At 46.4% G+C, this 24,355-nt stretch overlaps 1 protein-coding gene across 4 annotated transcripts in view; it reads right to left on the reverse strand.

The window, feature by feature from the left end:
• Positions 1–7,290: 7,290 nt before the first annotated feature.
• Positions 7,291–24,355, reverse strand: part of CNNM2 (cyclin and CBS domain divalent metal cation transport mediator 2) — a 113,720-nt gene continuing 96,655 nt past the window's right edge. Inside the window, exons 4-8 of one of the 4 annotated variants that reach the window (XM_051800475.1) lie at positions 22,521–22,690; positions 19,562–19,655; positions 17,243–17,308; positions 13,295–13,479; positions 7,291–11,097 (exon numbers count right to left, since the gene is read on the reverse strand). In XM_051800475.1, the coding sequence (XP_051656435.1) occupies positions 10,888–11,097; positions 13,295–13,479; positions 17,243–17,308; positions 19,562–19,655; positions 22,521–22,690 (725 nt within the window). In that variant the 3' untranslated portion in view covers positions 7,291–10,887. Of the gene's footprint in view, positions 11,098–13,202; positions 13,480–17,242; positions 17,309–19,561; positions 19,656–22,520; positions 22,691–24,355 lie in introns of those variants that run through there. The other 3 variants (XM_051800477.1, XM_051800476.1, XR_007906797.1) reach the window with 3 other exon arrangements.

A 24,355-nucleotide genomic window follows, 5' to 3' on the forward strand; every position in this document is an offset into this window, starting at 1 on the left:
TGCCTGATGCTTTGTGGCGTGTTGCTGAGATGATAAGGACTGTGCTGGAGTTGGTGAAAGATGGGGCTAGTCTCTGGGGATCCCAGCAGGATGGGTGACTGGGGAAGATGGAAAGCATCTCTGGGAATTGGTTGTGTGAAGCACTGACAAGCAGTGGCTGTGGATCTGGCTATAAGGGCATGCCTGGTCCACAGATAGCCCCAGGAAGCAGTGGTGGGGCACAAGGCTTTTGTTATCACCGTCTGTATCAGCCAGGGAGGCATGGGGAGGGCAGAGAAACATTCTGGCTTGACTACAGAGAGTGAGGAGGAGCTTTTCCATGGCAGAAAGGGCAACATCCCCACCCTGCCACTACCTCCAACACTGTGTCCTTTGAGGACTGTTTCCCACAGGCATCACAAAGGGCCAACCCCCACATACATGATCTGTGTGCAGGGTGGCACGAGGGCACAGCATGGCCCATGCTCCACCAGAGCTGCAAAACTGGTTAAACAGACAGAAATATCCAGGCAATGGCCAGCCTGGCCAAAGGCTGTACCCAGGACAGCTCTGGGCACTGCTGTGCTCAACCCTCAACTATAAAAAAACTCCTTGTGTCAACTCAACCACACCTGAGGAGGTTCTCCATCTGCACCACCACACAAGGATATTCAGTACCAGGGCCTAAAGTGCCAAACAGAAAAGTAACCCTAAATGGCAGCAGCTGATGGCCAACAACCAACAACTGACTCTTCAGGGATTGCTGAAAACCCCAAACCCAGCACTGAGTCCCTGACACTTTGATTTTGGGATCTGGAGAGCTGCTAACAGGTACCCACAGTAAGGTTGGCTGCGGGAAGGGAGGGTCTGAGGGAGCTGTTCCCGAGCCCTTTCACCAAAGGCCATGCTGGGCTCTGCTATGTTTAAACTTTGTTTCTCCAAGTATAGCCACTTGAATTTTTTAAGCTTTAGCTCAGCAGCTGGGGAGGGTGTGTGGCTGCAGGAAGGGAGGTCTGGGGGGTTCCGTGCATTCCTCCTTCCAAACCAGTCACCACAAATAGCTCACTCCCAGCCCAGGGCTATTTCTGACTGAGATGGGGAGAAGAGTCTTCAGGGCTGGAGCAATGGAAAGTATTTGACCCTCACTTCATGGTGGGAAAATATCGGGCAGAGCCTGATGGACACTCAGGCGCTGCTCAGTGCCCAGCCTTGGGCCATCCTCTCTGTCCCACCACTCTCCCCGCAACCTGTTCCCCACCCCAAGCAACAGGCGTGCTTTTACCCACTAGTGGTGATCTCTCCTGCAGCAAAAACCTGGTGGAAGCAAGGTGAGCATGCAAGGGGACAGGCCTCACCCCCTGCTCTGAGCTCTCACTGACCAGATTTCTCCCTTTCCCCACCCCCACATGCCCACCCTCCCTGCTCCGCAGAGGCCGAGGGGGCTCACAGGGGCTGCACGGAGCAAACTACCAGGGACAGGAGCCCAGGGCTCACTGCCCTCAGCCACAGCCCTGCAGACATTGTGTGCTGGCCACTGCCAGCCAGTACTTCTGACAAGGTCAGTCACCAGACCTGATCCCAGCTCCTCTTGCTTTACACCACCTCCTCACTCAGCAGGACAAAGGCTGCTGCAGCTGAAGCACAGACCCAGAACTGGGGTATGCCCAACCACAATGGAGGGTGCAAAGCCCCGTGCCAGTCCCTGACCAGCAGCTATGCCAACCTCAGGCCTGAAGCCCTGCCTGGCACCTGTGGTGAACATGGATAAGGCACTTCTGTAGGTGCAGAGCCACCAGCCCACCCCAGCCCTGCACAAGGGTGCTCACCTCCAGGAGACTGGTCCTGGGGTCCACTGGGCTGTGGAGCCTGGCAATGCAGGAAGGTGCTACTGGAGCCTTGAGGACACAGAGCCCTGTGTACAGCTGCCTTTGGGCACTGCTCCTGCCCTGCTGCCACAGTGTAGCCTGGACCTGAGCAGCCAAAACCCATCCCATCTCCCTGGCCTCTTGCACTCTCCCTTTCAGGAGACCTGGGCTCTCCTGTCCTGCTCCTTCTTCCTGCTACTCTATTACACCAGAACCAGCCCTGAAGTTGCCCTCCACATTACTTCTACTTACGTCCTGCTTGCAGCATCCCACCACCCTCCATCCTATGCCACACAGGGGAGCAGAAGCCCTACAAGGCCTACTTCACTCTGTCCTGCTTATATGACGTTGGGGAGCAAGGTCCAGAGGGATGGGGCCACCCTGAAGCACAGGAGCAGGGACAGAAGCTGCACTGGGTGCAGCAAAAATTCCCCCTAAGGCTTGAGCAGCCATTGCCCAACTTGCCAACCCAGGGTTTGGCAGCTCAAGAGCTGCACATGGAGGAAAGCCCAGTGCAGGGAGAGCAGCTGGGCGAAAAAGCTGTGAGGAGGACAGGGACTGAGGGATAGAAGAAGCATAATATGGGTGCACAGCAGGGCTGTATCTGGCACACAGAAAAGGGTGGGCTGTTCATCCACCGGTGTGAGCTGGAAGTGATGCTGAGCAAGGAACTAAGCATGGGCTCACTCTCCTGCTCAGAAATAAGTTTCTGTCAGTGCAGGCTCCACACAGCTCTGTCGCAACATAAGGGGAGCAGGCTGCGACACCCAGTGCAGGGGGATGGACTGACTCACTCCACCAGCTGCTCCCGTCCCACGGAGTCACCATCATCACCAGCCACGTCTCTCACCGGCGAGCCCTGGCCACGCACCGCCTGGCAGGAACATGCGCTACGGACAGACAGCATCTACGCTTACAGACAAACAAACATCATCTGTGGAGAGCAGGTTGTAAATAAGGGGTTTTTATTACTGGAAGAAAAAGACCCTCACCCTTGAGGGAACTTCAGAAAGAGGAATTCAGCTGCTTGCCATTGCCACCAGCTTCCCAGCCAGCCCCTGATCAGCAAAACCACCAGCACATCCCTCCCCAGCCTGAGGACTCGTGAGCCCAGACCCACCGAAGCGAAGAGCAACACCTGGCTCTAAGAGAACAGGATCCAGTCTCTCTGTGGCTCTTGGCAGCTGAAGTCGAGAGTAAAGACTGTTGATGTGCCAGTAGCAGAGATCTGGGTCCAGGATCACCATCAGCCCCACCACCCGCATGCCAAAATCCGTCCCTTGGAAATGAGGGGGGGAGCATGGAAGAGGGAAAAATGCATAAACTGGAATGTTCAACAGAAAAAAAAAAATCATCATTTATCTAAAAAGAATAGAAATAAACAAAATGCTTTTAAACAAAATCACAAAATATACAAATAAATCTGGTACAAAATAAATAGGAAAGATTGGAAATCTACAACAAAATTGGAATAATTATAAAATTAATTCGTATGACAATCAGTATATGAAACGTATACACTTCATTCAGGATTTCAGTTGTGCTTATTCAGGTTTATGTACACACATGGAAATACTGTAGTCAGAATACTACAATCCTGGAAACCCGAAGTCATGTACAATATGATACAATTCGCAAAGACCACATACGATGGCAAGTAAGACACAGGGAAGAGCCGGCTGGAGTGGCTGAGCGGGATTAGACAGCCATGAAAATGTTCTGTGGAGGGAGAGCCACCATGCTCCTGAACAGGGGGATCAAGGCCCAGCCAGCAGCAGCCGGGAAAGGGCTCAGGGCAGTCAGGAAGGACCTGACTGCAGGAGAAAGGTTTGGTGTGAGCCCTCTGGCTGCCAAGCACCAGCCACTCATGGCTCCCAGGAATGCTTCTCAAGTATTTGGAGTTTCAGATTCAGCGTGTTTGGCATCTGAGCTCCTGCCCAATGATTCAGGTATCAAGGTTGGCTCTGCTTGAGAAAAAATATGCCAAGAACTCTGAGGTCCCTCAGCAGGGCCTGTCCCTGAACCGCATATAAAGCCACCCTTGTGCTCGGGAGAACATGGATCAAATGGGACCAGAGCACTGCTGCTGGGGTCCTGGTGGCTTTCCACTCTCCAAATTCCATGTGGTCTCCAAGAAAGGCAGAGTCCCTTGAGCAGCATCTCCTACCCTTAGTGTGAGAAATGAAGACAGGGTGGCTGCAGTGTTGCCTGTTCCCGACTGCTGGACCTCCTCCTCACCTTCCTGAACACTCAACTAAACCTCAGTGAGAAGAGCAGAGGAACAGCCACGGCCGATGCGAGCGCAGCCATTGCAGAAGCCACACTGATGAATCCAAACCAGCACAATGCAGAAGGACAGAGCACGTACCCTGGGTAAAAACCTGCTGGCCAAGACAGCCCAGCCCAGCCCAGCCTGCTGGGACCTGAGACTTTAAAGCAGGGATGACACTAGAGCTGATCTAGGCCCAGCCAGTCTGTCACTTCTGAGAACTAAGGAGCTCACCCGGAGCCCCTCACCCTCCCACAGTGATCTTTGGGCAAATCCAGAAGACATGCATGCAATATTGGCACTTCCAACTAAAGGCCTATGATCCAGGCACCTGACACCTACTAATTTCTCACTTGGATTTGGAAGGATGTGGTATAACAGTGATGCCCAGAGGATAAAACACCACCTCCTATTATAAAGCTATGTGATCAGCAGAGTTGAGATGGGATGCTAGACTGCTCTGCCAAGCACCAAATGCTGGGACAAGTGCTTTCTCCCCAACAAACCCTGGAACCAACTGACTACCACGCTGCTTCCAGGAGGAAAAGACAACAGAGACATCAAATCCACCTCTGGAGCAGAGACACCTGCAGCCCGTGTATGTTTCAGGCTCACGACAGCTGACAAACCTCCAGCCTGGCTCTGTGACACACATAGGCCACTTCTGTAGTCTGGCCAAACACCTGCTGCTGGGGGGGACTAAATACCAAGCACTTCCTTAGCCAGAAATCTGCACTGGAGCGGCAAGAGCAGCCAGGGCATCATCCTCTGCAGGATCCCAGTGATCAGCCCTGCTCAGAGGAAAACAGGGCCCAAAAGCAAAACCTGAGAGGAGAATGCTGTTTCTCAGCTGGAGACAGAAAACCAGAAGCTTTGAGTACCGTATTCCAAGGTGAAGAACTGCTATAGAGCCTGACCTCAGGATAACAAGAAGAAAACATCACTTTGACTGAATTCAGTGCTACCAACCTGTGAAACAACTCCATCTCCCAACTGTACCGTGCCACAGGCTGGAGGCCACTTTCTGGCAACCCCTCCCCATCCCTGCAGCTCAGGGAAGGGCACTGGGATAACCTGGCATCCCAGGCTTTCTCCTAGGGAACATCCTGGCCTTCCCAGGTTCAGCATCCAGCTTCTAACGGAACTGCAAATACAGACAACCAGATAGAGAAGCTCAACTGTACCGCCTTTGACCCACAAAACCAGCATCCCCTCACCTGGACACAACCTCAAGGATGTGGCCACGAGACTAAACACAGAGCAACACAACTCTGCGTGAAGCTTGGCACAAGGACAAGGGCAAGACACAGAGCAGGGGGTTCTGCAGGAACCCATGGATGTCCAACATCCTCACATGGGAGTGAGGCCAATATCACCACAGCGATCACACCAACAAGAGACTTGCAACTGATGGACCAAGTATAACAGCAGCACAGGGATGAGGGCAGCTTCCCAGCCCAGCCCGTGGGGCAGAGCCTGTCCTCTCCACTGGCAAGTCAGAATGAAGGCTGCTCTCCCCTCTGTGCCATGAAGATGCCCAATCATATTAGTTAAGCTTGTCATTTCACCCTTGGGCCAAACCAATCCTCAGTGTCCAAGCGCTAGGTACTTCTTTTGGTCTGTGTAGAACCACAGTGCAGGGCCAGGCAGTGGGGTGGGCAGCATTCCCAGGGCAGTACCACACTGAGCCTTTCACCACATGCTGGTTTCCTGCCTTGTGCCAGCTCCACACAGTGTCAATGCAGGGACCCCTCAACCCCCCAAAGCTGGGGGTTACCTTTGAGATGAAGCCTCAAGTTAGCATCATGACAAGAGGTTCTCTGCCACATCATTTCCCACCCTCAGCCCCAGTTTTCTACTAGTAATCCAGAGACTGGATAACTTGACAACTGGTACACAGGTACTAGTTTTAAAACCACAGACGTGTGTATTAGATATTGTATAAAATATGGTACAACTTTCATGTGGGAATGATTTCTATAGAGTGTAATTCTGCACAAGGAAGATGCATGTTCCAAGGGGTCCTGGAGAACGCAGCTGTGTTCTCCATCATGTAGGATACTTACACAGGATGGCTTGTGAGGAGACAGGGCTGCTCTTTGATCTGCACCCCAACACCCTTTGGCTGAGCTCTGCAGAGATCACAGGAAGCACCACCACTGCCCAAGCAGCCCCTCACACAAAGCTACCTCTTTGGTTTTCTTTGAGCAGATTTGAGCCAGAGCCTGACACCACCAGTGACAAATCTCATGCTCATCTGAGCTAGGCCCTGAAGGCTAAGAAGCAGCAATGGGTGATGTCCATGGGCCATCGGGGCAACTCGCCCTGCTCCTCCTGAGCTTTCTCCTGGTCTGAGGTGAGTGCAAAGGGCCATATCCTGAGACTCCTACTCTTGCCAGCTCCACCCACACAAAAAGGCACTTAAAGAAAAGAAGGAAAAGAAAACATGAAACAAAAAAGCCCCCTGCAGTGAGGAAAAGGGGAGTAAGTCCAGGAGAAGAGGGTAAGAACAGACCAGTGAGCACAATGTGAATGAGTGGCTGACCTCTCTTCCAATGGGGCCTGAGAACTGCACCCCTCGAGCAGCCAGCTCCAGCTGCCCTGCCCATCAGGTCTCAGCATCATCCCATTCCTGCCCAGACCGGAGCAGGAGCTTGAGGGGGCAAAAACTGCATGAGAGGGAACTACACACAACTACAGGTTGCGAGCAGAAGCGGTGAGCAGGAGAAGGACCTGCCCTGTGGAATTTGCTCTGCTGGTGCATCTGGATGGGGGAAGCACCTTGTCCTGTCATGCCAGCCTCAGGGCCCCTGCCCACCAGCCAGCCCGGACACCCTGCCAGCATCCCTCGTCCCACTGGGTGATAACCCATCCAAAGCTCCTCTAGGGCAGCAGCCTTCAGCTGCACAGGGATTTCAGGAAATGGGCAAGCTGGGAAAAAACAACAAGCGCTTTGTAAACTCTGGAGGGTCTGAGCTTGTGGTCCACACAGCAGCTGAGGCTGGTTTGCTAAGCCCACCCTGAGCCCCTCTCTTCTCAGAACTAGTGTGCTTCATATGATCTCCACATCACCAGAGTCAGTCTCATTCGGAGAAAGATTCTCACTGGAAAGCAAGAACATTCCTTCACTCTTTACAAAGATTTGGCAATACACAGAATTAAAAAAAAAAATCATAGTTACAACAGATTCAGGTTCATTTCATTTAAAGGAAATTCAACCAACAGGAGTGTAAAAGTTATAATTCACAGTTGTGCATTTAAGATATTAGTGTTGAAAACCTCACTTCAAAGAACTCTTGTGCAAAATTGTATTGACAGTAGAAACCATGGCTAGATGCCCTCCCAGTCTCCCCCAGCTGACAGGCCATTGTCTGCCCCGCTGCCTGCACTCAGAGGCAGACGGACAAGGGGGACAAAGGCAGCAGCAGGAGTTGACATAGGAAGATGCAGTATCCTTTCTACAAGTCAAAGCCTGGCCAAGGTCTGAGGTCAAGTCCAACGATTCCCAAAGCCACCAGCTGGTGCCCTGCGCTGCGGTGACGACCGACTGGCCACATGTCCTTATGGCACTGTGGCACAGCATCCGGCATCTGAGTCCCCCGGAATGCAGGCAGGCAGCCGGCGAGGCAGATAAAGTAGATCTGCTCGGGCAGGACACCCCTTGCAAGGGCACAGACTCAGATGCCGTGGCGTCTCCAGTGCGGTCAGGAGAGCCAAGCCCCGGCATTGGCAAACGCTGTCCAGAGGCTCAGAAGTGATCCTGAGCAGGGCACTGGGCTCCTCTGCTTGTGATGGTGCCCACCAAGAGGGTCGGGAACCCCTTGCATTTGTTAAACAGTAAAACTGTAAATACCCTGAGAACAGGGAGACTGGATTTCTTCCCCTCCAAGGAGAGGACCATGCTTTATTCTTCAAGCTAATTAGCAGTAGCAGCTCCTAACCCCTCTGGGTCAGGTACATATTTTCCATATGAAACATCTATGATCAACTATTTTTATGGAAATTAAGTGAAATTATTTCACTTTCCATTACTGGATCTGTACAAATGATGAAAAACAGACATGCAAAAAATTGCCTGCAAATTTTGGAACAGTGCAGCATGGGCAGAAGCAGGAGGTATTTGCTTTGGGATCACATGGCTTTGGTTGGAAAAACTGGCGCTTTTTTTTCCTTTTTTTTTTCTTTTTTTCTATTTTTTTTAAAAAGGGAAACAGACATTGAAACAAATCCATAACCTGCCATAAGAAGCAGAAGTCAGATCCAGGGAGCAACCTCATCCTGGAGAGAGCTGCCTTGACTTGAGCCTTCCCTCCTTTGGCAGGTTTGACAAAACGGATACTGCATCTCAAGTTCACCACCGAGTCAAACACTTCTGACAAACTTTTACATTCACAACACTAGATAAAAACTGGCAAGGTGAGTCCCTCACCGAGGACAGACGCTGTAACATCTCAACATTTTGCTCTGTGAGAAAGGTGCAATATTGGCAGCTCTCTGGGAACCACGGGACTCAGGTCAGCCCGTGCTGACGCTGAGCCGTGTGCTCTCAACGGTGGTGGCCTCGTGCACATCAGAGCAAGGATGGAGGCTAAGGAAATGCTTTCAGATAAGACTCAAAAAAAGTTAATACAAAACTAAATGTGAGAGCAAGGTTTTGGGGGGCCTGTTTTTCTCCTCACTGTGTGCACAAGTTGATACTGTGCAATTTCTGTGCCCCTTTGTGGGGACTTCATCCTCCTGGGTGGCTCCAAGGAAGAAGTGAACCCTTGCCAAGGGGGAGGACAGTAAAAATTAGGGCTGCTTTCTGAAGCCAAAAGAGAGAGGAGGAGGGACACAGGCAGACCCAATTGGCTCTGATACCAGGCACTCCATTTTCCTGTGGGGAGATCCTGCAACAAAATATTGCACCTTTCCAGCCACACAGAAGGACCGCGGGAACTTGAAGCAAGTGCCTTCCCCAGCCCGTCAGCAAGAGAGACGGGGCAGGTGTGCAGGCACAGAGAGCTCTGGCAGTTGCATTTGGGGCTGGGGGCTTCTTTGGGTTATCCCCAAAGAGATTATCCAGGTGTAAAGAAAGGAAGGGAAATGCTACATAGGCAGTGCCCACGGCAGGGTCTTGAAACAGGGAAACCGCAATGCCCAATTTACTAATCCAGATACAGAGGGCAATGTTCACATTTTGTTTGAGACAGCATTGGAAGGGGAGAGAACTGGGGGGATAACTTTCTTCTTTTTTATTCGAGGACTTAAGACTCCATCTGTGGGAGTGGGGAATGGGTGATATACAACTGCCATGGGGTGCCTCTTGCTTGCACCCAGTCTGCATCCAGATTTTTGGTGTGAAGGAAGTGGTTCCTGCTGCCCAAGGATGCCCTGCACCAGTGGCAGCTGGGTGTGAGGCTCTCTGTTCTGCTACCATGGTAATCCCTAAAATGGCTGATAAATGGGACAAGAGAGAAGGAAATGCACTAAATCCACTGAAAGGAAGGAATGTGGCTGGAAACAGCCTGGAAATGAACCTCTCCGAATCCCTGAAGTGCAATACACTCGCGTCTGGAAAGTTTTGTCAGTTCTTGGAGAGGAGAGGATGGTTCTGACTCCTCAGCAGAGCCCATTGTTGCACTGGTAGAGGTTTCCTGTCACCTGGAGCACGTACGTTTGGTGTAATTGTAGCAGCATCTTTCGCGTTAATATTAGATTAAAGGGGGCACAGGGACTGACATTCTGATACTCATCTATTGCTCCAACTCAGCATATTCTGTGATGTAGCAAAGGCTGCACATCTGCTCTGGCCAAGGTAATGATGTGCAGAGCACTATGGCATGGGAGTGCTTGAAGCGTTGTCATTTCAGGTGCACACATTAATTCACCAAGCAATTGTCAGACACATCAATGAAAAATCACCCACTTACTTCACTATGGAAAATTATGCCCAGCTTTCATTTCGCAAGACTGCAGTTTTGCTACTTAGTTCCTTTGCCCCAGTATCATCTTCAACATAGACAAAAGGTTTTGGAGGTTACAAAACTGTAAGTGTAACAATGCTTTTGCCTGTTCTACAAAGAAACCTTCTGAAATTTGAAAGATCATTAAATACCAAAGTAACTGCTCCTTCCCTGAAATTTAACTGGAAGAATGGAATAATCCTCATGCCTTGGCCCTCCAGGTGGCTGAAACCAGAGGTTCCTTGAAGCTCACTCATTCTTAAGACACAAATAACATACAAGTACCAGTTACTAACTTTTTCAACAGGGCAACAAAAAGGACCAGAGAGGGGTGAGAAGAGCCCTAAGGACATTGGAGCCAATTCACAAAACCATGATAGAGCCCATTTCAGGTTCATGAAGGACAGAAACAACTTAAAACTCTGCAAAATACTTTTTAAAAACATGAGCTCTCGAAAAAATAACTGGAGGAGCTTTTAAACTTCTCCATATGTGTTTGAGGAAGAAAAACCCAAAAAGGATCAAAAATACAGATAAAAAATAAACATAATTCTACTTTGCAAGAAGAATTTTCATCGTTCTCAAAGGTGGCTCACCATTCCCAAATTACGTTTGGGGCTTTAGTCTCTCTTGCTCTTTGCTCCTTTCTTCCTGTTTCTTTCTCTTCTGCTCCCAGAACGGATGCAAAAGTCTTTGGTCTCAGAACACTGGATGCAGCACAGTGTTGCAAGCACATACTAATGGTGTTCACACTCAGGGAGGAGGCAGGAAGGAGCGAGGGCTGGTCCTGCTGAGGAGAAGGGATGGGTGGGTTGTGGGGAGTCAGCTCCTAGATGGCTCCTTCACTGTGCATACTGTGGTTGGGCTTGTTGTGAGTCACACAGTTCTGCTCGTTCAGCAGGTTTGCTGTCTCATCCGGCAAACCGTCATGCAGCTCCGTAAGAGTCAGTTCGATTTTAGTGTTTTCACTGTCCGAGGACTGAGGTGTTTTGTCCATCCGGGATGCCATCAGGGCATTTTGGTACTGCTGTCTTGAGATCTGCTCCAAGAACGGGGAAGGAACGAAAAAAAGTCAGTCACATTTTTGTGTCTCCTGTGGGAGAAAATAAAGTGCCCTCCCTTTCCAGATGATCACACTTCAACCCCTCTTTACCTGTTCCTATAAAACATCCCTGTGCTTTGCAAGCCTAGAACATCCCAGCTCAACACCACAGCATGGTGACAATTCCAGGGAGGGTGGAAGCAAAGTGCTGTGCGATCACCATGCTGTTCGAAGGCGGGGATTTATATTCCTATGCAGACATTTTTAAATCAGTCCTCCATTTCCCTCTAACCATGCACACTTTTAGGACCAGAACCAGAGATCAGTGAAGTCTTTCTCCCAACTTCAGTGAACTCCTGGTGAGGCTCTAGGTGTCCCTATAGAGCCCAACCAGCTCTATAGGACAAGTAAAGCAGGCATTACTGTGCTTGTCTAGGCCAGCAAACACAGCTGGAGCTACAGCCTTATATATAAGGATATTCAATTCTAGAAAAGACTGGGGTGTCCATAGACATGAGTCCAAATTAGCAACCCTTGAAGTCTTCCACTGGTCTCTGCAAGAGCTGGCTGCGCTCAGCAGAACAGTCATGACAGGAGCTGGCCTAGAGCACAGAGTGTCACTGCCCATGATGCCCCAGGGGCAAGGAAATCCACAGCCCTGTACATCCACATGTGGCGGTGGAGGGGAAAATTCCTCCTGGAGCCACAAACAATCAGCCCAGTGAACTCCTTCAGATCAACCTTCCCAGCCAGGACAGGCAGCAGGATGCACGTGCACTGGCAGCCCCGTGTGCCACAACAGCAGTAGGTTATCTCGGCAGGCAGGAAGGTGGAAGAGGTGAAACAAGACTTTTAGAAAAACCCTAAGTTTCAGTAGCAACACAAGAGAGGGACTGTAAATGGAGAGAGTCAGATGGACCAGGTCACAAATTCAAAACCAAAATCCAAACATGCATGAGCAGATCACGACCCTGGTTTTACAAGGTATTAACCGAATGAATGACCACATGGCACAGTGAAAACACTAATGTTGAGTACTCTGACCTGTGCGTAAAGCAGAGTGATGCAAGAAGAGGTGTGCAAGTCTGACTGTAGAGATATTAGGACAGTTTAGCACTCATTAGCCTCAGTATGAACACAGTGAGATTTGGAAGGACATAAACCAGGACAGGATGAGCAGCTAGCTGCTCTGTACAGCAGATTAGTCATTGAAATTGTAGTGAGAATCACTTGCCCAGTAATAAACATCTACTGATCTAATCCCTGAAGGATTGAACCATTGACCAATACATTTGCATCTCAAAGTTTTGACAGCAAGACTTTCCTTTTAAAATTTGGCTATGGAATAATCAATTTAGCATTATAGTATGTCTACCCTATTCCACATTCTTAACACTGAATTAAATTTGACAGAAGTTGAGTTCACAAATCATTTGAGTTGCATACAAAGAAACTGTGAACGTGCACCTTATTTAAGAAAAGCATCGAAGTCAACTTCTGGCTATGGGATGTCAGCTTCCCTGGACTCCCGGAGGGGCTGGAATTGCTGCCAGCATTAGCTGTTTCTCAGCTCAGCTAGATTTCCTATCCCCCAGGACTTGCACACATTTCAGCGTGGAATGCACCATGCTGGGGGACAGAGCTGTATTCATGCAACAACTCACTGGTAGTATGAGACATGAGCCTAATACATGTGAAGTTAAGATAAAGAGAAATATCCAAGACTTCTCCAAGCAGAAGAAGGATGGTAAGTCGGAAAGTAAGATCAAGAACCCCAAACTGAAACCAAAACCAGAAGTGAATGAAAACTGCAACCAATGGTAAATGTCTCATCCTTTAGAAAAGGACACTGTCTGATAATGAAGAGTCTCCATTTTGGATGGCTCCAAAAGCTTCACAAGGATACATTCGACTTAAAAGCAGAGAGGTTGTTTTCTATAATCTTTCCTTGAAGGACCTGAAATCCAGAAAATTACATGACCAATCTACTTACAAGCCCAAATGAGAAGAATAGTGAAGACAAATGATTGGACAGCAGATACTGGAAAAAAGTAGTTTAAAGTGATTTTTAAATGGCTGCTTTCATAATGCTATTTACTCACAGAGCAATTTAGAAGGCATTCCCTTCCCCAGGCTCTCCATCCTAGCAGCCAAGCTCGGCTTTCCAGCAAGGTCTTTCTAGCTTTTTTCCTACCTTGACAAACTGAATGTCTGTGAGCGCTTTCACTGAGTAATCCGGGACATACACTTGCAGGAAGGATGCGTTCAGCTGGTTGTTGCTGCTCCCTAACGTCGGTGTCACTGCGTCGATGCGATCACCTCGGTTTAAAGAGTCGGAGTGATTCAAGCCACAGGGCCGAGGCGGAGACTTGTTTTCAGCTAAGAAACAGGCAAGAGCGAGAGATTTCTTAAATCAAGTAGAAAAAGTCACCAGTTTAAAGTCACCAGTTTCAAAGGGACATAAGAAACCATGATGTAGCACAAACAAACTGCAAAGGCTTAATCCACTTAACTAGACATGTGGCTAAACAACCAAATCACCCTGAAAGGACATTTTCAGTCCAGAGCTGGTAGCCAGCATCACTGAGTATGCCCTAAACAAACCTAGACTTGTTTATGCTGCAACAGACACGCTCTGAGAACACAGCGCTTCAGCTGATGAGCAGAAACCACTAGAGAAAGGTAACTTCCCAAGGCTCTCTCTCTTGATAGTTAGATCATGCTTAATACATTTTTTTCTTAATGATTTATAATCCCTGCTCTGTACCAGAGTTTTCATCCACAGTCAGTCTCAGGTAAGCCTTACCCCCTTTTATTCCACCTGGTATCTACACATGCCTTGTTCCCTAAGCTAGAGTAGGCATTTTCAGTAAGAGTGACGGAGTCTTCAGTGGACCAGAGTGCAGTCCATGTGATGATTACTTCAACATTTCCTCTAGTACCTCCCAGTGCTTGAAGGGGCAAAACCTCAATGAAAGACAGCAAGCTCCATGTAGTACATGCCAGTCAGTGACACAGGCAAAACAATCCATGCCACAGAGAAAAATCTGTGTCCAGAAAGGAGTAAACTGCAGACATTATTTTCCATCACTGGCCTTTAGGCACTGCAGGGTTTCACTTGAAGACCTCACAGCTGTCCCTTGCAAGTGTGATTGTACACCGTCTATCTGAAGAAAATGTGCTTTCAGGACACCAAATTCTCCATCTGTGGCTTCCACCCACACTGTGACCCAGAAGACAGAAGGGCAGAAATACATCCTAAGAGAGATTCCAAGCCCTCCTGCATAAGGGCTTTTCCCTGGGTGCACACACAGTACATACTGATCAAAGAACTGTCTTTGGGACTAGTGAATTTTTGGAACCTAATGCAGTTAAAACACATTCAGCCAGCCCAAACTGAGACTTGATGTTAACTATGCTAGTCACCTCATGACCCCCATTCTCAAGCTGAAAGATCATTTTCGTATAATCTTAAAATACAAAGTCTCTTTGAGCAAATCAACAACAGTATCCTTACAAGCTTTTCAAACTCTTTTTTTTTAAGACTTCTATATATAATCTTAATTCTTAAAAAAACCTCAAATTTAATCCTACCTCTGCCACTGAATCACTAGAAATATAGTATCTCCTTGTCCAAATGACACAGCCTGTTCCACATCTCTGCATCCAGCCTTTCCTAAACCTTTCCTAAGATGCATGGTAGAACTGCACTGCTTTGTATTTCCCACTTATAATCTCTCTGATGTTGTCTTTCTTTCAATTTTAGAACAGGGAACAAAAAAATACAGGTTCTGACAACTTGACAATTTTTCCACTGTTTCTGCCCTGTGGGATTAGTGCAGGTCCCTATGGCAACACCAAGGACGGGCTTAGGGGGAAGCACTCAGAGCCTTGCAAGGTTCTCCTCCATGCCAACTCGAAAGCCACAGCAGGCTGCAGTAACTGTGGCCAGGAGCCAAAACTCTACCTGCACACAGGACTTGATGCTGAAATTCCCACTGGAGAACAAGGAACTGTGAAGGCTGACTGAATTTGTCCTCTTTCCCACCTGTATACACAAAATATGGCTGTGTGTGACAAGAAGAGCATCACTGCTGACTAGGATAAAAGTTTCCATCTGAAACAACTTTACGCTAGTGTGACTTGTATCTGCCTTTTCTTTTCACCAGGGATCTTATGGTACATTATTAATAAAAAACAAAGAAGCACAGAGAGCAACATGACAAAGCATAGATAAGAAAAAGAAAAAGGGACAGGTGAAGCAAAAGGACATGAGGACAAAAAAGGACAAAAGCAAAAGGTATGATTTCTCAAAATCCAAGGGAAAGGACATCACTTCAGGATCACATTAAAGACAGGGAGGGAAAAGAAGACAATGAAGAAGGAGAGATACAGAAAAGTAGAGAAAAAGCAGAAGACAGACAAACACCAGGCAGGTCCATGTTTGCAGAACTGTGCCCTGCCAGGCCCCAGCATCCAGATCTGGACAGAGCTTTTCTACCCAGGTTTTCCCAAACTCCTCATCTTCCTCTACAGGGGATAAAGAGCACGAGTCCCAAGATGGACACCAATACAAATGTTTTATGAATCTGGGGTTAAACAATTTTTGGGTTGGGATTATTTTCGGAAGGACCTCACAGAAGGTCTGAGTGTCATCAAAACTGGTACCACATTGCTACAGTGACCAGGCTTAGCACATCAGTTCCTTACAGAGGAGATTCTTCCTACTATTATTTTCCCTTATTGACTTTTTGTAATTTTTTTAATTTAGTTGAGGGAAATCTATGGTTGGCATTTATACTGGAAACAACTTGCACGCACAAAATATACACATATTTGTAACAAAGAAAAGAAAAAAAAAATAAAAAAAGAAGACCTGCCAAAACAAAAGAAACAAGCTAAGAAAGATAATCAAAGTTGCCAAGCTTAAAAGAGAGTCATCAGGTACTTTAATTAAAGAAGGATTAAATTTCTCCCCCTTCTTTGAAGTTTAGCAGCAGGAAACTTTAACAGGGCAGGAAAGAAATTCCCTGCAAGGCAATAACCTGTAGTTTGTTTGGAATGTGCATGAGACTAATTTAAGGACCGATGGTGAAATAAATTTTCACAAGTTAAAAAACAGAGGGGGAAAATACAGAAAGCAGATGGTGAAAGTTGATGAAATGCATGATAAATGTATTAATCTTTAGCAGATGTTTAACTGTAATATGCATATCGTTATCTTGTTTGCTTTTAGGCCTAGGGAAAGACATTTCATCTGAAAAAGAAAACTTCAGAAGGAAGAAATACGCTCACTGTGGCCTAAACAATTTTAGGATTCTGCTCTTCCTCCAGTCCTTCTTGATGCATTTCCATTTTTTTCAACTACTCCGTGCACGCAGTATCTGCAAAGCTCAGTTCTTGACCCTTCCCAATTTCCAATCACTCAAGCACATCTCAGAGCTCTTTTTGGCCCAATTTGTTCCCTCCTTGATCTCTGCTCCCCAAAGGGATTTCTGTGTCAGTCAACTTCGTGATTCAGCAAGGAAAGGTCTTAAGCAAGACAGGAACCAGAAAATCGCACAGGAGGTCCCACAACCTTCTTGCACATTCCACTGCAAATCCATCCACTCAGTAGATCATTGTGCCAGTCCACAGCATTAACCTCACTAAGAGAAAGTTCAAAGCTTTTCAGGAATTGAAATGGCCAGACTGTATACAAAACATAGAATTTACTCATATGAGAATATAAGAATACTTTCATTAAATAAGTTTTCCTTTTATGGCAGTTTAAGCAGTAGACATTCTCCTCTGCCAAATGTGTTTTCTTCAGAATTTTTTAAGCCTCAGCTTGGAGGAGAAAACATTCTTTGAAAAATCTCCCCTCCTAATTTTCCACCAGTGTACATATGAGAAACAAGAACAAGCAGACATTACCAAATACATTTTCTTTAATGTGTTTTCAGTTCTTCCCATTTTGATGACTCTCATGTTGCTATCAGTGACCATAAATGAAAGTTCAGGATACCTACCTGCAAGGCACAACTCTGTGCTGGACTTCTCCCTAATGAGTAAAGGGGTCAGACAAATACAGACTGCAGCTGACTTTTTATGGCATCAGAGCAGTCACAAGAACGGTGAAAATAGAAGCATGCAGATTTACCTGGAGAACCTGCTGCTAACAACTCTGTTCTGCTGACAACAAAGGTACGAGACAGGGACAAGGGAACTAGAAGAGGGAGAGAAAAAGGATGAGATCACGACCAGAAAGGCAGCAGCTATCCACACTTGACAGGGGAAGGAGCCAATTGACATTGAGGAACTAAAACCGAAAGTGCAAATCAACTGTGAAAAAGTAAAGGGTTAAAACAAAAGCAAAACTAAAAAAGACAATCAAACAATTTTAAGAATAAACCAAAAAACAAGGCTAAAGAATCAGAGTGAAGTGAAGTGAACAATTTTCACTTGCTAATTTACAGCACAGAACAGTCCATCAAGGTGCATTTAGTTTTGAAATAGTTCAAAAGGAGCGGTGGTGCCCACTCCAGCCTGGAAGGCAAGACTTAAAACAAGCCATTAAGCATTCAGAGGTGCTCTTCTTTATGGAAGCCAGACAAATAACAGAAATAAAACCAAAAGACACTTCATAGTTCTTCAAGTTTTCAATAAAATGTCAAGTGAGGCTGTGATTCTCCAAGCTCATCCCTTTGGGGATGGTGACTGTACCGCTTGCTCACCATTACTGCAAATCCCTCCCCAGCTGCAGTTGAAGAAAAAACCTTCACTCTTTCCTTGGGTTTTTGGTTTGTTTGTTTATTTTCTGTGTTTTTGTTTGCAGGGTTCTTTGCTTTTTTTGTTGTTTGGTTTCTTTTTAGTGTTTTTTTCTCCTCTTATTGGCTTCATCTTCCAGGTGGGGAGATTAGGCACATGAAGTGTAATTAGGACATACAGAAGAACAAGAGTTTTCTCTTGTTCTGCAATGACTTACACTTTCACTGAGCTTTCCTCTCTATACAGAGCAACAGGAATTTATTTTTATGAGCTCATCTTAACAGAAATCTCAGGATGCTGCAAGACATCATAAACCAAATTCCCTAAACCTGGAGGGAAAACCAACAAAATGAGGGGTTTGCTACAGGTAAAAGCCAATCCGTTGAAGGTAAACAAATCCAAGACTGGCTGAGATTAATTTAAAATAGTGCACATCCTTAAGTGCAACATGACAAAATCTAAGATGGATTTCAGGGCACACAAAGAGGAGACCATCTGACCTGATAGCACTTGGGGTAACTGGCACGGTTGTGGGGAGGGTCAGCAACACAAAAAAACCAAACCAAACAAACAAAAAAAAACAAAACATGAAAACACTCAAACTGAACAGCGTCGGCAAAACAGAGATGCCACAGGTAATTTCCAAGTGTAGGTTTAGTAGGAGAAGGGACCATGCCTACCCCAGCTCCATGCCTGGCCCATGTCGCAAAAGCTGAGGGTATGACGCAGTTGTACACGTGTCACGATTCCACGTGAACACCGTTGCCATCGCTGAGATAAAATCCAACCAGTGCTCTGCAAGCTTTAAAATCTCTCAAACCTCAGAAGGCACAGGCTAGACTGACCAGACTGAAGCGCACATAATTAAGGAAGAATTAGTCTTGCCTGTAAAAGTGTGCTCACAGGTCCAAGAGAACTGCTGCTGTTTGTAGAGTATAACAAGGCCACACTCATCACTTACTAAACCACTTCCATTCCAACGCTGTTTACTAATGGACATACACGTAGGTACACAGACATAAAGGGAATGCTTGTGAGTGTACAGTTAAAGCAAGCTGCCTCTCATGTGCAATATAAACCTGCTATGACAGCAGGACAATTTCAGCATAAGAAATACCTCTCTCTGAAGCTGAGCAAGCAGCATTGGAGCCTACTCTTGGTGGATTACATGACAATTCCCCAATCTCCACGGGTGGGATGTAGCTGCCTTATGTGTGCTGGGAACTAGCTCACATCTCACCCTCAGACATCACCTCTTCTCCCTCACTGATTTCTTGGTTACATTTCCACACAGGCTGACAGGAGCCATCGTTTTTCTGGCACTGCTGCCCTCCTTTTCCTCAAGAGAGCTTTAGAAACAAGACTGGTAAAGAGAATCATCCCCAGATTAACCAGGCTGTTGTTCCTAGCACCACTAGATGTCCCTCTGCCACTAATTACTTATTCTTGTTAATTCACTCTGTTACCCTACCAATGCCACGAGCAAAACTACAAAGCTTTCCACCAGTACCAACCACATCCCTCGCTAAGGCCAACACTCACATCCTCTGGGAGCTGGCAAGCCGCTGCCAGCTGCTGGGTTCCACCAGGGACACTGTGCCAGGTAGGCAGCTTTGCTGGCAAGGAGGCACCATTCACATCAGCCCCTTGGACACGGCGGGGCAGGACTGTGCAGGAGCATGTTCCAGAAGCAGAAGGTGAGAGGACATACCTGGTGATGCTGTGAGGGCCATCACCCCATAGTAGGAAAAAGCACCAGCTTCAAACTTCATCCCCTCTTTCCCAGCCTCCACTTCCACTTTCCCCTGTTAAGGAAAAGGAGAGAGAGCTGCAATTAAAAGGGACCACAGGTCTCAAGGCACAAGACCAGACTTGAGCCCTGAAAGACACTTTTGTCTGACATCCCTAAGCAGTGTCATGGTCCCTTTAGTTTGTAATGGTGCCTGAACAGGGACAGACCCTGAAGGGCAACAGGTTTTTGTGTCCTGAGCTCCCCTGCAGCAGTGTAAGTCTCTGAAGAGGAAAGGATCACCACACAGCTTCAGGTTGGTACCACTGCCCTGCTCCAAGTGCTGTCAGGCTGCTTTCCCTTAATGCAGAGTTAAAAAATACTCCTCCAGGAGCGCAGCAAGCTTATATGTAGCACAGTCATCTGGGATCTTGAGACACAGAGACATTCTGGGCCACAACTCACATTCACACGAAGTCCCCTCTAACACAAACATAGGAAAGGGAGATGGGAGACAACATGCAAGGAGGCTGTCTGTGATTCCCATAGGAACAAAGCCCTTATTCCTGGAGGATCAGCCTTGGGGCTACTTTGGTTTTCTTGGTTTCTAGCAGTTCTCCATATTTCAGCACCCGTAACTTCAGATCCTGCTCTTTCACAGAGTCTTACCTACGAAGGACCCTCAGTGCTTCCCAAACTGTACAAAACTACACTACCATGCAAATGGCACCTGTTTCTGTTGTAGGCTAAACCAAATGTTCATCATGTCCTACGCAGGACTCCAGAACAGAACCCATCATGTCAAACGTAGGTAAATGTGCCAGTTACTCTGGTATACAAGCAGCCAGAAATAACTGGTTTCTTAGTGAGGTCTGGTTTCCACATCCACCCATCCTTGCTAGTATTGAGACTCACAGCACATCACTGCAGACAGAAGAAATCTCATGAAGCTTTCAGGCTGAACTACACAAAAGTTGGAATTTCAGGCAAACAACATAATTACCTGCAATGCTTTCCCCCTCTGTTTAAGCTGGAAAGAGCAGACAGACTGCCCATCCCAGGTGTACTAAGAAGATTGAACATCACCCAGATGCAATCAGGTCAAAAAGAGTCTAAAAGGTAGAATTTATTTCTGTGTTTATTTCATTAAGCTGAATTTAGAATAAACAATCATGCCTTTAAATTTACAACACTGGACTGGGGCAGAAAGAGGTGACAATGAACTCAACCTGCATGAACCCTGATACCAAGTCCATTTGTCTAACTGTCCCAGATGAGAAAACCCACAAAATCTACCTAGCAGGAAGAGAGTGCCCAGCTCACAAATCCACTTTCCTGCTATCACAAGCAACAACTTCATATAATCCCTTTTAAAACCAATTTCACTCCACAACACAAATAAGTAGCTTATTTCTTCATTATAAACCTTCCAGAAGGTAACGATTTAGAGACCCAGGCAAAGACTGGCTACACACAAGAAGAATATACATTTAATTGTGTACTGGCATACATTTACTGTGAAGGCATTCTTGGTCCCTTAATGTGACAGAATAAGTCCAAGTCCGTTTAAGTAACAAAAGCAGAGTATTTATCCCCTCTTGATCCTGGCAGAACCAACCTCGTTACCATTTTTATAGCATGTACCTCCTGCAACACTCCCTTTTCCAAATGCATTATAGACCTGGCACACTATGTTTGCTAAATATTTATTGACCGTAGAATAGCTCAGAAAGAACTGATTGTTCTTTTTGTATTGCCCATGTCCTCCATTTACATCTTTGCAGCATTACATCAAGAGCATTATCTTGCCTCTGGAATATTTCAGATTGCAACAATTCAGCCCATAAGAAAGAGCAGTTAAAGAGTTACAATGGCTCCTCAAACTCTTGAAAAAACTGATCCTTTCTAAAAAGAGAATTACACTGAATCCACAATATAATATTCCGGTGCTTTCTTAACTGTTTATCATTGACAGTGTTTAACTCCCCACAAGTTTCTCTCTTTAAGGTCATGTTAAGATTTCAAGCCCTGTGTTAAAACTTTAGCTACAATGCTTGTACTTTTATAACCAAAACTGATTTTCAGTTATGCAGGACGGAAACATAAGCACCTTTCCAGCACAGTCTCTCTTGAAGGACTATTCCTGCTCAAATGGTGCTAGATGGAAGTTTCTGTGTAAAGCTTTACTTAAGCTATTCAACCATTCCTGACAGGTATCAAAACCTGTACAGCAATCCTGTACAGAACATGCAGAAAACAGTCCTTCCACATCACCTAGGGCTCCAATCTAAGAACCACACATGTGCGGGAACCTCAGGGTAGGGAAAGGGCTTGGATGCCAAGGTTCCCAGGGACTGAGAGTGCCCCAGGGAATGCAGGGGCTGTGGAAGGAGGTGGCAGCAGTTCCGTAGATGGAACGAGACCCCCAACAAAAAGTTGCAACACCTTGCAACACCTTGCATTTCTTGCAACACCTCAGGCACAGACTTCAAAATTGCACAGAAAAATGTCATTTCTCTAAACAGTCAAACTCCCAATGCCCCCTTTTGCAAAAGGGAAAAGTACAGCAGAGAAAACATCCTGGCCAAAGTCCTATGATGTGCTGTTTTTTGCAACCCTACTCTCCAAACAATGCCAGCTGCACACAGGGATGCCTTTGCATTGGCTGTCCTACTGATACCGAAAGCATAAGTAATTTTCAACAGATGATTGGAAGTGGTAAGAGCTTTCTATCCTTCACAACTGGTTTAGCTGAGGCTGAAAGCAGCTGCATGAGCTCTTCAAGGTTGGCATAAAGGAGGCAGCAGCAGTTCCCAGCAGCCATACTTCCCTTCCCATGTTTGAAAGAAGCCAAACTTCAACAACTGGAAGAGGTTCCCAAGAGAGGGATAAGTCAGGAGATAAAGGATTTTGCAAATATCTACATAATCACATGTCTGACCTGTAAAATGAGAACAAAGTAGTCGACGGGCTTGTTTCGCTGGTAGAGGTAGTGTTCTGGGGCTTTCTTGTTCTTCTCATCGTATTTCAGCTCCTGGATGACGTTGGGATGTTTTAGCAGCCTGAGAAGGATCTTCTCTGACATCTGGGATGGACCAAATGCTTCTACTTCTATAACACAAGATACAACGTGGCATTACACCTCATATGCCTGGCAAGAAGTTAGTAACACTCATTAATAAGCATTTGCCTATAAAAGACACACAGATGCAGAGAGATCCATTATGGAATTGCAGGCTTCCTGTCTTTTGAGACTGTTAGATTTGTAAGGGGGGAAAAAACCCACAGTAACATCCCAACTTTCATTACTGAAGTATTTTTCGAAACAACCAAAAACCATGTCTTCATCTGAAAGGGAAAAGAAAAGGACAGCTTTGCCCTCTTGAGAGTTCAGAGTCACAGTTGTAACGGCTCATTGCAGAGTTGTAAAAATGGAAGAGCTTTAAAATTGGGGCACAGAGAACCTCTGAATTTGGTTTTTTCCTTCCCTAAAAGTTACTAAAGTAAAAGCATTTATTGTACTTAAATAAAACTTAAAAAAAAAATAAAAATGAATCACTGCTTGGGACCTAGAAAGTTGCTCTAGATAGATGTTCTACATAAATCAGACACAATTGGGGCTGCCATGGTTCATATGGGAAGAGTTACTCAAAGTGAGAGATAGTGCAGGTCAGTTCAAACCACGTGGGATTAATTCCTGACACACAGAACATATTCTCTATCTACTTGATCTTCAGTGTTCCCAACAGGAGCTGTTTGAAGCAGAAAAGCTCATCCTTGTGTGGTAGAGTGAAGCCAGGGATGACGAGGTTTACACATGCAAATTGATAAGTTTTCCCAACACCTCATTTCAGAAAAAGGACCGTTATGACCCAGTACCTGTCATCTCCTAAAGATACTGTTCTCGATTTAGAACAGAGAAACCAAAACTGTATCTTTCATCTTATTTAGCAGTGGCTTCACAGACAGATCTGGATTTAAGATACACAATCCTTTCATCCACAAAATAAGTAGAGAAGCAGCACTGTAAGAGTATGTCTGTTGAGCAGGTGCTTAGGGAACTCCATCAAGTCTTGTACACTACATGAACAGTGCCTTGCTTGCTGTTAAATCCGCATCTTCCTGTTGAACTGTTTCCTTTCAAGGACATGCTCACGTGCACATGAGCCGTAGGAGTCCGAGCCTTTTAAGGAATTACTGCCCCTCAGCTGAGATGTGATAACCGATCATGTACATTTTTCTTTCAAGTCACAGAGGCAAAATAAAGCATGAAGGCAGACTAGGAGCACCTAGGCAGGCAGTTACTGTATCTTAGAGGAGGGGAAGTACTAATTTCCAACTGGAGCTGACAAACTTGAAACAAAAAAACTTTATAATTTTCCACCCATGAATATACGTTGAACATAGCAGCGAAAGACGCCCGTCTGAAAGGCCTGAGTGTGAGAAGTCTTTATATGTCAAAGAGAGACAGCATGAGCAATAGGAAGGTATTTTTTCCACAAGCTCTCCTGTTAAAAGGTCTCATCTCTGAGGTGAAGGGACCAACTTTATGACGAAAGGCAATATCAGCTGCAAGAAACCATTCAAGGCCCTGGCCTCTGCCTGTTTTAGCCCACCCAAGGGCTAAAACATCAAGGTGTTCTGGGATGGAGACAACTGTCCTCTGAAACCTGAAGTCATCAACGGAGGTCACACAAGCCAGACAGAAATCCATTTTAAAGAGTACAGTTCAACCACCTGTGCAGTCTGCATTAAATGTGTCAGGAGAGTTTTTCA

This window comes from Manacus candei, unplaced genomic scaffold, assembly GCF_025592945.1.
Source record: "Manacus candei isolate 608988 ecotype Guabito, Panama unplaced genomic scaffold, ASM2559294v1 h1tg000050l, whole genome shotgun sequence".
Classification (NCBI taxonomy): Eukaryota; Metazoa; Chordata; class Aves; order Passeriformes; family Pipridae; genus Manacus; species Manacus candei.